General features: G+C 38.9%; 1 protein-coding gene across 3 annotated transcripts in view; it reads right to left on the bottom strand.

Annotated features, from left to right (window-relative positions):
• The window catches only part of LOC102293437 (calcium-dependent secretion activator 1), a 338,778-nt gene that overhangs the window by 76,303 nt on the left and 246,503 nt on the right, over positions 1-15,972 (bottom strand). The window contains exons 16-19 of one of the 3 annotated variants that reach the window (XM_014339718.2): positions 15,712-15,780; positions 6,737-6,843; positions 6,268-6,276; positions 2,277-2,433 (exon numbers count right to left, since the gene is read on the bottom strand). In XM_014339718.2, coding sequence (XP_014195204.2) covers positions 2,277-2,433; positions 6,268-6,276; positions 6,737-6,843; positions 15,712-15,780 — 342 coding nt within the window. The remainder of the gene's footprint in view (positions 1-2,276; positions 2,434-6,267; positions 6,277-6,736; positions 6,844-15,711; positions 15,781-15,972) is intronic. The other 2 variants (XM_042228110.1, XM_042228111.1) reach the window with 2 other exon arrangements.

Raw genomic sequence — 15,972 nt, 5'->3', positions numbered from 1 at the left:
CTTCCATTTGTTTTAACTGCATATTCAGTATCCAGTTCCCTCTCTCTGTGTTTCATTTACTTCAACTGAAGGGGGATATAAGACAGTAAAAGACCAGAAAACCTCTAAAATAATAGTTTTACTGATTAAATACGTCGAGGATTACCTTGCAGATGAAACCAAAGTATTACAAAGATTCTGGCTGAGTTTAAAAGTGTCTGATATCCCCTCCCTGGTAGAAGTCGCAGAGAGGGTTGTTTCTGAATTTAGCACAGTTAAGACAAAGGACTAATGTAGTGGAACAATATAGCAACTGAGAAACCATGCTGCTGATGTCTGACTAAACTATAATGTGTTCATATATAGGAACTCAATGCTGTGAAAAGTATTTGCCCTCTTCCTGAAATCTTACTTATTTTTCCATATTTGTTGCACTTACATGTTTCAGATCATGAAACAAATTCTTATTTTAGACAAAGGTAAATTAATCAAATACAAAATTCTCCTAGGTGAGGTGTTCCGGGCACGTGCCACCGGGAGGAGGCCCCGGGGCAGACCCAGGACACGTTGGAGAGATTATATCTCTCGGCTGGCCTGGGAACGCCTTGGTGTTCCCCGGATAAGCTGGAGGAGGTGGCTGGGGAGAGGGAGGTCTGGGCCTCTGTGCTTAGGCTGCTGCCCCCGCGACCCGGCTTCGGATAAAGCGGATGAAGATGGATGGATGGATGGAATATGTTTGGCCAGCTATGAATGCACATAGAGAATGCATAACTTTTTTCTAAGTCAGTGTATTATTGCAAGCAAGCTTTCTTTTAGTGTTTCCCAGCGTAGCTATGTTCATTGCTATGCACTATAATTGGAATTCGCACACAATGACACGATGTAGCAAATGTGAAGGAGGCCAATTTCATGACACTAACAAAAGAGCATGATAATTTTTTTGTGCTCAGGTCAGAATAAGTGGACGACATTCTATCTTCTCCTTGACTCCCAACTGACACAATGAAAAGGGGAATCATTCCCAAGGGACAATTAGCAGATTGAGTCTGCTTCGTGAAGTGTATGTGTATCTTTTGCATGGACAGTGTTCCTGCAGGCAAGTGTATGCAGTTCATTAGAGAGATGACTGGCCTGCAGCAACCATCGGCAACACCAACACACACACACACACACACACACACACACACACACAAACACACGCACACACACCACACACACACACGCACGCACACACCACACACACACACACACACACACACACACACACACACACACACACACACAAAACTGCTGTAAATATACGTACATGTTAAAAAACGTTTGGGCTCAGTAGTGTGGAGATGCTTTTTTTGCTGTTTGTCACTGATTTGTCAGTGATGTTAGTGCCAAATGAGGTTTACCTACAAAGATGCAGCAGTTGAATGTAAGAGCATTTACTCACGTAATGTGCATGTACATGTACAATGGTACTGTCCTTGATTTAACTGATTATTAAGTACATTTGAAATATGCAGTGTAATTCCTATTTAATAATGCCCAGGGATGGCAAGAACAAAATTCAACATATGATGATTACATTCAACATGATGCACTACTGTCAATTAAACATGCCAACAATATGAAGTCATTTAAGTTGGTCAACCTTAAAAATAAGGCAAATGTACAGTAAAGTAGTAGTGGTAGTAATATGAATGAAATCATCATAGGAGGGAGGGAGCATGGTACTGCACATAGTCGTCAATTTGATTGTGGGGGATTTTTAGTCTGGACTATATTGTTGTTAATTCTTAAATGTAGTGTTTTTTTCTGAATAGGGATAAATTGAGTACAGAATTTAGACTATCACAGAGGAACTAAAATCAGGATTAGTTTTAAAGTTTCAGGTTGAATTTTTTATTAAAATAATTTTTTCTTTAGAGGCAGTAAAAAACTCATTAAATACTGCCCAACCAAAATTTACATTCAGTTTTTTCCTGGATAAATACAGAAATATTTTAAAAAGTCTTAAATACGCTGCCACAAATAAGGTATGTGCAGTCTACTAAATAGACTATTTGTACTACAAACTGAAAAAATCTTCAGCAATTAAAAACTTATCTTCATCATTGCTTAAACAGAGCATAATGCTCAGAAGGTCAAATCCATGTGTGTATTTACTGTGTGTAATTAAGGATGTTCCCCTAGATTACACCCTTCAGACCTCCAGCCCTAGCAAAATCACTTCATCAGTCAAAGACCACTACTCAAGGGTCCATACTGACATCTGAATATACTTTTTTGAATAGCCATACACTCACAGTCCATCCTCAGAAAGTCATTGAGCAGCTGGAAGAGAGGGAAACTGTCCCAGCTGTCAGGTGGCTGAACTTCAAGAGCTGCATCCATCTCGGTCGAATAGAGACACATGAAGGTCTCAGCATGCTCCACCATCAGATCTGACCACCATGCAAAGGCCTTCAGATGGAAAGAGGGGAAGAGAGCGGGGAAAAAAGTCAGAGGTAAGAAAAGTAAGGAGCTGAGAGTGTAAGAAGACAGTTAATGCAGTATGAGCGTCCCCACTGGACACATCTTTGAGAATTTGGAGATGTATTTCATCCTTAGCCTCTACAGGAAATGAGATTCAAAGGCTCTCACACACTTTTCATCATATGAAATCAAGTTGTTGCCTCAACGACTTTACTGCACAATCTCTGGGGAGGGATTCTTCACCACTCGGAACAGAAACACCAAGAGTCGGGTATGGAAAAAAAATCACATGCTTTTCTGTTGTCCCACAGAGGAAACAGCAGCAGCTCCTTGACAGACTTGGCAGGGACCTACTTAAACACTCACCCGCAGCTTCTTCAGCAAGTCAATCAGAAGAAAGGAGCTGTTGAACTGTGCCACACTTGTATCTCCCCATCAAATATGTGCAGTGCAGTGACTGGTCGCAACCTGGCTACTCTCATCAAATACACTGAGTTTTCTCCAGGCAACCTTACTCTTGCCAGGCCTTTTAAGAGGGACCCTGAGGATCCAAACTGTTTGTCTATTCACACCAAGCTTTTAACACTGTCATTTGAATGTACCCTCTAGTACTGGAAGTGGTGTGGGAGGGTGGTATACTGGGAGCAGTTAGCAGCGGATGAATCACATTCAGTTAGTGCCAGTCATTGTTTTTGTAATCATCAGTCTTGTTATTACAATAAAAAACATTCCCCTGCAAATTTTGCAAGCTTACTCACTTATAAAGAAATGCACAGTCTCTAATTTGGTTTGTTTCATTTTAATGAGGAGAGACAGATTACCAACCAGAAATACTACGAAATAAAAAAATCATTTGCATCTCATTGAGCCAAGTAAGTGTTTGATTCCCAACAAAACACAACTTAGTAATTGGTGGAGAAACTCCGGTTGGCAAGCACAGTGGTAGGACATTTACTGTAGTTGGTCACCAAGAGGGGATTTTGACCCACTCCTCTTTGAAGAAACTCTCTAAATCCTTTAGGTTTCTGGGCTGCTGCATGGGAACTCAAAGCTTAAGATCCCTCCACAAATGTCCTACAGGAGGTCCTCCAAGACTTTTCATGCCCCCATCCATTGGCCCCTCAAACTTAAAAACGAAACTGGTGGGCCCCCACCTTTCTCATGATCATCCTCAACTAATGAGGCAAGATCTTGCATGAAGCTGATCATTTTATATTTTTGTCATTTCCAGATAATTGTACCAAAAGTTGTCCCTTTCTCACCAAGCTTCTGCTGATGCCTCGTGCAAGTCTACAGTCTTGTTTCAAACAAACTGCCTTGGCTGCTCCAAAATGCCTTGTGTAGATGAGTTAGTGAAACAAACTGATGAGCCTTTGTGTCTTGTGATACAACATAGATACTCTTCACTACACTAGGTTGTAATCATCGATATCCTCCCATCCGTCCACTGCTAGAAATTTCTTTTTGAACAAATCCACTCTTTCACATTTGTGTGTTTTTTTCCTTCTGTCCAGATGCAGCATGGTGCACCATCCTTTCAATTCAATTCAATTTTATTTACATAGCGCCAAATCACAACAACACATTGTACAGTAGATCGTACAATAATACATACAGAGAAAAACTCAACAATCATATGACCCCCTATGAGCAAGCACTTTGGCGACAGTGGGAAGGAAAAACTCCCTTTTAACAGGAAGAAACCTCCAGCAGAACCAGGCTCAGGGAGGGGCGGGGCCATCTGCTGTGGCCTTTTACTTATAACCACATCGTGTTTATGTGCTAATAGAGAAATAATTTCCTTGTAACTAAAACAGATTCTGAAGAAGAACGTAAGCATCTACCCAAGGCATTTTGTGGAGGGTATATAGCAGCTGTGGCAGTTTGTTTGAAACAACTGCAATCTCCACATTTCAACTATTTTCTTAACATATCATTTCAACTTTTTTCACAAAATAGTAAAAAAAAAAAAAATGTTGCAGTTTTACAATGATTTTTTTAACTTAATTCCAGTTATTAGGATTAGAGTGCAAAGTCTAAGTCAAGTTAAAGCTGGTGATTACATGAGAGGAAAACCAACCCTAATTCCAAAGCAAGGGTGCTGTGTAACATATATTAGTAAAAACAGAATGCAACAATTTCCAATGTCATAAACTTATATTTTATCCACAAAATAACATGGAAAACATATCAAATCAACATGTCTCAATAAAGCTGGGAGACAGGCGTGTTTATCACTTTAGCTTCCCATCTCCTTTTAACAACAGTCAGTAAACATCTGGGACCTCAAGAGACAGATTTCCAGACTTTTGGGAGGGGAATGTTACCCCATTCTTGTCTGATAAGATGCTAGGGAGCATATGGCAGCGAAAACATATAAACTAACAAACAAGCAAAAAGTTCCTGACTTTAACTGATTTAATTATATGTACATTTTTCATATAATAGTAAAACGTACAATGTGAAATGTTACATTTATTATAATCTGGCCAAATTAAATGTACTTGACTGGTATATATTCAGTTTAAACCAAGTACACTTTTCTTAATGATTCATTATTTAAATAAATTCACTTTGCTTGGTGTTTATTGAGGGTAAAGAATCAGGTTTTGAGTGACCGCTATACACTGTGGATATACCTTCAGCATTGATGTCCAAGTGGCTGTTGCCATGGGCAATAATCTACTCCCATACCATCAGAGATGCAGACTTTTGAACTCCTCACATATAATAAGCCATTTGGTCCGTGTGCTATTTTTTCCAAGAGGTTGAGGTGCCCACATTTGATGCGTCTGACCACAGAATAGTTTTCCAGTTTGCTTTAGTCCATTTTAAATGAGCTCAGGCTCAGAGACTTCCTGAATCACTTTATTTCTGAAAGTGCTGTAGAGTCCACTCAGCGATTTCCATGGCAGAATCTTCCTGTTCTTAATGCCTGAGACCTGAAGGTCATGGTTAGCCAGTACTGATTTTTGGCCTTAAGCCTCTAAATGTTTTAATGTTACTGTATATTCAACATTCTCACAATTTAGAGTATTATATTTTAACTTTACATTTGACACAGTATCCTAAATTTTGAAGAATTAGGGTTGTACATGAATAAACCAGGATCAAAAACTCAAGAGAAAATAAACTGTAACAGAATATTTCAACACGTTTGGGCTGGAGTTACGTACACTGGTTTAAAGTTTCACTGGAGCAGCAGAGAGAGGAATTTTGCTGAAATGCAAGGGGCATGGTCATAGTGTGAAAGATGGCTCATATCCTCCATTATGTGTGCTGAAAGGTCCAAAGCAAATTTGTTTAAAAAAGGAAGGATGAGAAACACCCTCACCAAACTTACTTGGTGGATTTACTGAAAAGAACATGTACATCTCCATGATAGATGAATCACTGAGTAGGATAAGTAAATGTCAATGACTAAACACAATAAACATGCTGTTATATTCTGGGATGATTTGTGGTAGGCTCTTAGAAAGCAAAGTACATCATTAGAATATAGGAAAATCTGTTTTTCCCCTTGCTTTCTCCAAACATACTAGCTTAATGCTTTGGACAAATAAACACACTGCCTAAGTACTTGTGTCTGATCTTCAATAATGAAGGCAAAACTGTTGCAAGCTTCGAATCTAACGAGCACCTCTCCAAGTACTTGAATGGCAGTGACAACAAGCTGAAATGGGTTTTGTGTCATTGTTGAAAAAGGAAATATTAATATTCCTCAACAACAATAGCTGTGTCAATAAGTGCATGCACAGGTTCTACGGGTATATTGAGGGTAGGGTAGGGAATGGGGTATATGGCACCAAGACAATCACATACCTCTTTTCCCTGTTCAAACAATTCCCCGCAAAACAAATAAGTGATTGGAATAAAAAGTAGAGAAGCAGTAAGTCAGCTTTGTTTTAGTTACAGAAAAGTGACAAAAATGTAGCTAAACAGCACAGCATACACAACAGAGCAAAGCGTTTCCCCTGCTTTTATAAACCTACTTGCACTTTAGAATATGTACTTTGTGGCCTATTGTGCAGATAACATGGAGAATGATAGTTTAACGCAGGTAGGTAGCAGTGAGAAGCTTTGTATTTATCATTCAAGTAAAGTTATACAACTACTTAACTTCAGTCTGCAATGAGACAAAAAAAACGTGTTCAGTTTATCTTTGAAAACAAATGTTGAGGAGCTCTGTAGACCTTTTTATTTTAGCATTGCATTGGAGACAAATATGTAGAACGTCTACAATGGAGTAGGGACATGGTGTGGCTATATGCATATGTACCAGCACACTGACCTCAGCATGATGTTCCTCATTCTGCTGAAGCACCTCAATCACCAGCTCAGCCAAACGGATCGTGTCCTCCAGTTTTTTGGCAGGGGTGGCAAGCCTTCCCACATTTTCTGAAGCACAAAGGTCAAAGATCAGTGTGGATACCCTCTAGGTGTGATCACAATCTGTTCTTAATTTCATAAACCTCTATCCATGCAACCCAAAGTGTATGACACTAGGCAGTGCTATAACAGAGCTTTTCCATATTTACTAATAGTAAATCAGCTTTATTCTTAATCAAAGCTATAAATGAAAGTAGAAGTTTGATTAATAACTTATATGAGAAATGGGTCCCCAATAGGAAGGACTTTTGTCCAATTGATGTTCCTGACTTAACTTCAGTAATTACTCTCTCCCAACCATATCATCTGCCCCATTAATTAAGCAGTCTTATATATAAGACTGCTCAAAGACGTCCTACTCTTAATTAATGCTTCAATCTTAAATATGATCAGAGATCCTTCCTGCCTGTGGCCATCTCCCTGTACAATTCCTCCATCTACTACACTGTAAACACTGCAATAGTTACATCCTTTCTGCACACACTCTTACTTACTTGGTAATATTGCTGTCAATTTCCGTGATATTTATTTCTAATTACATCTGCCAACCCTGGATATTTATTATTTGGTGATTTGTATACATCGTGCTATATTGTGTTCCTTACATCTTAACATATTGTCTTGTTAAAAAGGTTGGTCTATTTTTGTTTATGTTACTGTACTGGAGCAACTGTAATTGCTCACATAATTTCCCTAGGGATTAATAAAGTATGCTGATTCTGATATTAATGGGCTGTTTACCAAGGGCCTTTAGGCTAGCAGTACTACTTTTAAGATTAGGCTTAAAACGTTCCTTTTTGACAAAGCGCATTGCAAGGGCTAGATCAGGTGACCCTGAATCATCACATCATGGGAGTCCACCAGGAGCCTAGGCCTCTTGCACTATAATTGATTGTTTCCTACTTCACCTTTTTCCCCACTTACCATGTGTTTATACACCACACATCATTTAATCAATAGTTGTTATTAACCTCTGGCTCTTTTCCACAGCGTGTTTTCGTTCTATCTCCACTTAACAATATCCAGTTGTTGTAGATGGCCACCCCTCCATGACCCTGTCTACTTCCTGTTAAGAGGGAGTTTTTCCTTCCCACTGTCACCAAAGTACTTGCTCATATGGGGTCATCAGATTGTTGGGCTTTCTCTGTATTTTTGTAATGTCTTTACTTTAGAATATAAAGAGTCTTGAGGGAACTGTTGTTATGATTTGGCACTATATCAATAAAAATGCAGTTGAATAATAGCTTTGTAGGAATAAATATTAGGAAGCTGCAGGCATTGGCACCATGACGTGGCACTGAAGAATATTACAGTGAATAAATTATTCAATTTAATCACAGCACATAAACTATATTGTTTTTTTCCCTGGTGTTGTTTTTGAAATCTTTGCGTTTATCATTTCATTTTTTATTTTTATTTTTTGCAATGCAAGTTATGCAATTTATTTATTCAATAATTTTAAAGACTTGTGTATACTTCCATAGACAGCCATTTGTACACGCACGGCCAAAGTTTCATAGTTTCAAATTGTCATTTGTTCCAGTATGAAAAAATTCAGGTACCAAAAATCAGATTTTTGAGTGTAATGTTTGTATGTCCAACTTATGCACAAATCTGTGCATAAATTGGACATTTCAAGGACAGCCATTGTCTGATGCATGAACCAGTTTCAGCCAAGCCTTAGTTCTTATGTCGTCACTCCTATATAAACACTATGGAAAGCTGCTCCTTTCTGACTTCTGAAAATTGTTTACGTATCTTAAGTCAGACTTTCTCGCAGATTGCATGCAGATTGCGCACACCTACTGGTTCAGAATAATTATGATTTACAAACATATGAAAAACAGAAATAGTCACATGCTTCATAAATGAAATAACTTTGCATACACAATTGTTTTTACACAGGGTAAGAACAGTTCCACAGACATATTGGTAAATAAAGTCCAATAATCCCAAACACACCAACAGAATGGCTGAAAAAGAAAAGAACACAGATAAAGGGATGGCCCAGTCAAAAGTCCAGACCTCAGCCTATTTGAAATGCTGTGGTGGGAACTGAAGAGATCTTTAACAAATGCCCAAAAAACCTCAATGAACTGAAGTGATATTGTACAGATGAGTGGACCAAGGCGATGTGAGGGACTATTAAATTAACACAGAGAAGAATTTGCTGCTAAAGGTTGTTCTAAAAGCTGAATGATTAGGTGCACTTCTTCACAGATTGATTCTTCATTTTGGCTTTATTCTTCTTAAATAGTGAAATGGTTTCATACCTGCGGTTAGATTAAGGACAAGATCTTTTAAAGATCTTTTTTAAATGATGCCCTGATATGGAAAACATTTTTTGACATGATTGTATGTTATCTTCTGAGAACAAAGTTTTTAATCGACATCTTCTTACTTTATTCTTAGCCCTGTTTATTTTTTCAGTCTTGTGTAAAGTACGGCTGTTTCAAGATATAAAACAGTCTTTCAAATATAACACACACCACAACCTCGATAACCTTTATCCTCATGGAGCTAAACAAACCTACAATTGTGTATAACCAAACCCATCTTCCTACATGGAGAAACCAATAAAACCCAGGCTTACTGCTGTGGAGTGTCTCATCAATGAAGCTGCATTAAAAGACCAGCTTGTGCACCCAGTCTGAAACAATGGGTTTACCACCTTGTTCTTTACCACCAACATTAAATAGGTCTTTATTAGCTATACTTTTGTTACTTTCTGCACATTTGGTTCTTGTTTCCCTGCCTCCTGCTTTATGCCTGTGTGTTGTTTCCCAAAATATTTGCTGACTTTTTGTTAAAGAGACTGAAGAGCACAGCTGGCTTAACTCATTAACCCCTTATAGCCTGAAATAAAAAATCATTGCAAGAAATTTCTTTTTCTAAATGGAGAGTTTATAGTTAAAAGAAAAAAATATCTCCATGTATGACTTTTAATTTGTATCGTATTTCCTATATCTGCCTTTTTTTAAAATGCTTATAAATGTATTGTGCAATATATTTAGATTTTTCAGGAGGGAAAGAAATCATACTGGTGATGTAATAGTAGTCTCAAAAAAAAACAAACCCCTGTATCTATCGAATATTATGGAGTTAAGGGGTTAAATCCAAACAGAGAACTGCTACAACAACAATAACAAGGCCGTCCCAGTAGCCCACCTCTCTGCCCACGCTCCATCAAATCCCTCTGTCTCTCCCTGGATTGCTGCTTGCCAATCCAATGCCCCTAAAAGTCATCTACTCTGGAAAATAACTAGGAAGACTTCAGAAACACATCAGCACACACTTGTGTGCTTAAATCTTGCAATCCTAAACTTCACTTCATTAACTTCCTTTCTCTTCTCCTGCAGACCTCCTTGCTTCCAAACAGTTGAGATTATTCATCCTAAGCCATTAACCAATCTTTGATCGTCAGTGGTTTTAGTCCTCTCAGTCCGCTGCTGCTGCTGCTGCACATCCTCAGTAACATCTCTTAATTAAATCAAAACCAGAAATCCACAGCATCTTGACCAGTGTTAGCTTCCAGTCTTTTCTTCTGTAGACCTCTCTCCTCTGCACTGGTTGGCATTATTCCATCTAAAGTTGGTTAATAACATCATTATAATTAAATGTCATGTTTATTCCCTTAACTTTCTTTTAAAACAGTCATCGGGTTGTTTGTACGGAGCCCCGCAGGGGACATGGGAGAAAAAAAAATTAAGACGGACTTTTGCGAGATCTCGCAAAACAAACTCGGGATCTCACAAAAGTTTTAGCCGCATTCTTCGGCCTTCGACCTCCCATTAGCTCGAAGCTAACGGGAGGTCGAGACCTATTACAGCCGGGAGGAACACCACTTTCCCGGCACATCGTGCCTTGACCTCCCGGTCGGCTTCAAGCCGGCGTCCAAAGAATGCGGCTAAAACTTTTGCGAGATCCCGAGTTAGTTTTGCGAGATCTCGCAAAAGTCCGTCTTAATTTTTTTTTCTCCCATGTCCCCTGCGGGGCTCCATATGTTTGAGTGCTGCTCATTTTAAAACATTTTGTCAAAGGCATCTTTGTGTATCTATACTTGAGAAACATTGTCATTTATTTTAACTAATTAAATTGTTTTCAAGAGAATCGTAAATGTTTAGCATATAGAAATAGAAGATATGGTACACTCAGTACTGTAATTCTGCTGAGAACATACACGTGACACAGAAACTGCTTTAACTTGAAAATGTGACCGACTCCACTCAGACCACGTGCTGGTAGAGTTGTGGCTCAGTGATGAACAACACAGCAAGCTGATGAGAGATAGCATTTGTATAACAGCAGACTAACATGGCTGAGTCTGCAGAACACCAGTTTTATTAACATATTCTGGGTCGCATACTTTCACTGTAATGAAAATGATGTGCGACAGCTGAACAACAAGCACTCAGATGAGTTGTGTTGAGTTTTCACTTCTAAAGCATAAACGTCAGTCCAGCCCAAATAAATGGGTAGGACTGCGTCAGGATACTGGTCCATACTGGTCTGTCGAGGTCTGGGATAAGAATGACAATGCTGTTGGATAAAAGGGTGCCAGTGGAAACTGTGCTACTGTTGGCTAAGAACAAAGGAAGGGGGAAGCCATGTTTGCATGTTTAGAATCAGCGAGAGAAAAGGAAAGGTGGGAGTTTGAAGGTAATAATAGGCGCTTCACATCTAGGGACTATGACTGGCAAAGGGAAGAGCTGGCTGATATATTGGAGAGAACAACAATAGACATATTGTGTGTGCTGGAGGTTGGGTGGAATGCCAGGAGCACTGGAGATGGATTCAAACTGTTCTATTATAGGAACCAAAACTGAATATGAGTAATGTTGAAGCAAGAGTATGTGGAGAGTGTTGTGGAGGAGAAGAGAATGTCAGAAAGGATCGTGAGTTTGAAGCTGGGAATCAAAGGGGTAATGTTGAATACTGTCAGTCCACAAGTTGGATGTCAAAAGAGAGAGAGGAATTCTGGAGTATGTTGAATGAAGTGGTAGAGCATGTTCTCAGGGGGAAAAGATTGGTGATTGGAGTAGATTTTAATCGACATTTGGGTCAAGGGAACAGAGGTGATGAGAATCTGTTGGGTAACTATTGTGTTAAGGGGAGCAATGCAGAAAGACAAACGGTAATGGATTTTGCCAAAAGGATGGAAATGGCTTTGATGAACACGTACTGCAGGATAGAGAAAAAACATTAGATGCTATTCAAGGTATTAAAGGGAAAGTGAGGATGAACCAACAATGTGGAATTTGAAGAAGGAAGAACGTTGTGCAGAGTTCAAGGAGTTGAAAAAGGCTCTGGGTAGTAGGGAAAAGTTACCAGATGACTGGTACAGCTGAACCGGTGAGGGAAACTGCCAAAAGGTGTTGGGTGTATCCTCTGGAAAGAGAAGTACAGTAAAGTATTCAAAGGAGGACGTTAGCAATGAAAAGTTGGGGGCGTCAAAGGAAAGGGCTTATAATGAGTTGTTTGTGAGGCCAAACACTAAGGAAAAAGGGCTATCATCAATTGATTAGGCAGAGAGATTGAGGTGGAAAGGATGTGCAGGTGGTCAGGGTGGTTAATGACAGACATGGATGTATACTAATGAGTAAAAAGAGTGTGTTAAAGATGGAAGGAGCACTTTGAGGAGCCGATGAATGTAGAAAATGAGAGCAGAGAACAGATGGAGGACAGCTAGTGAATCAGGAAGTGCAGAAGATTAGCAAGAAGGAAGTGAAGGTGGCTGTGAAGAGGATGAAGGGTGGAAAAGTGGCTGATGGATGACATATATGGATATTTTAGAGAGAGGGCAGTGGACTGCTTAACCATATTGTTTAAAACATCTTGGAGGGTGACAAGATGCCTGAGGAATGGAGGAGAAATGTGCTGACACCGATGTCAAAGAACAGCAGTGATATGGAGAGCTGTAGGAACTACAGAAGGATAAAATTGATACCATAATGCTATGGGGAGAGTTGGTGGAGCTAGGCTAAGAAGAGAGGTGATTATCAGTGAGAAGCGTATGGGTTAATGCTGAGAAAGAGATGCAATATTTGCTTTGAAAATGCTGATGGAGAAGAACAGAACAGAAGAACAGGGAAAGTCAGAAGGACTTCACTGTGTCTTTGTGGATCTATAGAAAGCAGTGCAAAGACAGGAACTGTGACACTGCATGAGAAAGTCAGGAATAGGTGAGAAAGACATGTATGAGGACTGCAAAATAATGATGAGCTATGCGGTAGAAAGAACAGATGGGTTTAAGGTGGGGGTCAGGGATCAGCTCTGGGGCCCTTCATGTTTGTCGTGGTGATGGACAGGTTGACAGATGAAGTTAGCAGGAGTCTCCATGTACTATGATGTTGATTGTGATCTGTAGTGAGAGTAGGGAGCAGGTGGAAGAGTCCTTGGAAAGGCAGAAGTATGCTCTGGAGAGAAGAGGAATGAGAGCAGCAAGATCCGGATATATGAATGCAGGCAGGTGAAGTGTGTGGAGACCCAGTGGTCTTCAGGGTGACTTCAGTCAGTGGTTTTACTAAGCTACGCCTTAACAAGCTGCACATATAACACGTGTTCCCAAGGAGAGAATCTACTTACAACATGCTGTGAGTAAAAGACTCTGAATGCATGGCACTTCCAGCCTGTTAAAGTGAAATCAATGTGATATGAGGTCAACAAGTGCTCAGTAGGTGTCCAGTTTAAGTGTCAGATATTACCACTTATAAAATAAAATGAATTGTTTGCTGCCAACATTTTTTAAAAAAGCAAAAGCCATAAAATCTATATTATTTATTACTGGTGCTCAATAGGAGAACAAAGACATTTGACACCATTAAAACACTTTAAGCCCTCCTAGGTCTGAGGTCCACCACCCACAGATTAATGTTTTAAGTCAGGCTTCAAAAACTGAAAACTTTTTAACTTGTTGACCTTAAAATATAGTAACAGAAAGCAATGGTTCCCTCATTTCTCATTAGTGGTGTGAAACATCTTAAGATGACTGTCTTTGTTTAGCACACATTTCTTTTCTTCTGGCCTGCTTTCCCAATGAATATTTTATTATTTGATTTTTGTACTCTTTTAGTTGAGGAAATGCATAATCTGCTCATAATACTGCTCCACAGTATCTCTCTGAACTTCTGCGCATGTCAAGAGACCCATTCATACTGTCCGACATCTTTAACAGTGACTCACTGTCAGTCTCTTTAAACTCATTACAGATTTACAGGTGGAAGATGATTTTGTTTTTTTTCTTTCTGGATTTTAATACTTCTGTGTAAGGTGACTATTTTGAAATGTACCTAAAATAATATTTATAATTTTTATATTTAACTGGCACTCACTTGATATTTTCTCTATTTCAGAGCATCCTTTGGTATGGGAAATTGTGCACCCCTGCCAGCTCACTACTATGTGAAACGGTTATCTCAAAAGCTGCAGAAATTATTATCTAAAAGAGAAAGTGAGTGCGGACTGTCCCATCATTTGAAAACGCTGCAACAGTTTTAACATAAACATTGCATGTCCCAAGTTTTTTTTCTTTTTGTTTTGTATTACATAAATTAACCTCCATTACCATGACCCACATATTGATCAGAAACAGATTAAATTGATGAATGAACGACACAAAATCAATCATGGTTTTATTTCTAGTCCTGGCAGAGATTTCCACGCTGACACTGTTGGTTGAAATGACGAAAGGTTTCGACCTACAGGAGCAGGAGTTGTCTTGTGTCAATGAACAAAAGATGAACCATTATTTAGGTAACACAGACAGTCCAAAACGGCTGAAAACAGATGAAAACAAAATCAAGCCTACTCACTACTCAGGAAGCAAACAGTGCAAACAGAAAACAGTATGACGCAACAGAAACCTAAGACAAATTTAGGGCTTACATACACACATTAGGGAAATGGATTCAGGAGGATGAGGAGAGATAGCTGAAACAAATCCATGATGATGAGACAAGGAAAGTAAACGAAATACTACATACAAAGGAAAAAGACTATTACAATAAAACTGGAAATAATCAAAACACTGAGTCAAGGACACTAAAACAGATTTGACACAGAAGACAGCACTAAGAAAAATAACAAAACCAAAATATTAAAAAAGTATAATATTAACTGAAACCCATTCAATAAGACCAATAACTCAACCTAAAGAGAATGATCAAGAATACACAAGCTAGCTCAGAACCCAATGAAGCATTAAATGATAATGAAGGATTCAAAAGTCAAAACCTGAAAAATCCATAATGATGACTCACTTACATTACCTTTCTTCCTTATTCTTCCTGACACTCAGTTTGAAATTCACAAGACTGTCTTGACCATGTCTACATGTATAAATGCAATGACATGCTGTCATGTAATTGGCAGATTAGATATGTGTTAAGAAGCTATTGAATATGTATACCTACTGAAGTGGCTGGTAAGTCTAAGTGCAATATATGGAGTCTAAATCAGCATTTCATGGGCTTTTCATTCAAAGGCAGACATATTCACAATCAGACATGTTCCCTTAAAGGACTGAGAACTGACAAGATATGCTTTTAACAACAGCTAGATTTGGGGGTCTTCCTTGTCTGTACCATGGCCTTAAAAACTTATTTTACTTAATTTACACATAAGCAAAGTAAAAATGCATTCAAATTGCAGACAGACAGAAATGGTGGTTTCAGGCAGTACAGCAAAGTAGATTACAGAAAAAATAGAAGGTGTTTTAGTAATGAACAAGGGCTTGGAGCACAGTATAACAATCAATGTTACAGACCAAAAGGATGACAGAGATGACAAAAATGTGAGGTTGCTTCTGGTGGTTTACGTGCATACTGACTGTAATAATAAGAAAACAAATTAATTGAGGCTGGGGAGGAAGGTACTCACGAATCGTTAAATCCATCACTTGAGAGGCCAAGCAGAAGACAGGATGCTCATACATCTCTCTCTTTTTCCCTATAGAGAAAGAGGCAGGATACCGAGGCATGCGAAAGGCCAGGGTCAGCGCAAACGAACATAATGGTCACTAGGGTTTGACTAATATAAAGTTTTTTGCTACCACTACCTCACATTTTCTTGCAAGAAAATCAGAACTTTAACCACACATTGTATTAAAAGGTACAATATGTATCATTGTGAAATTTGTAC

The sequence above is a fragment of the Haplochromis burtoni genome, unplaced genomic scaffold (genome assembly GCF_018398535.1).
Source record: "Haplochromis burtoni strain Fernald_Lab_line unplaced genomic scaffold, NCSU_Asbu1 Contig_304, whole genome shotgun sequence".
Taxonomy (NCBI): domain Eukaryota; kingdom Metazoa; phylum Chordata; class Actinopteri; order Cichliformes; family Cichlidae; genus Haplochromis; species Haplochromis burtoni.
This window is presented reverse-complemented; position numbering and strand designations above follow the sequence as displayed.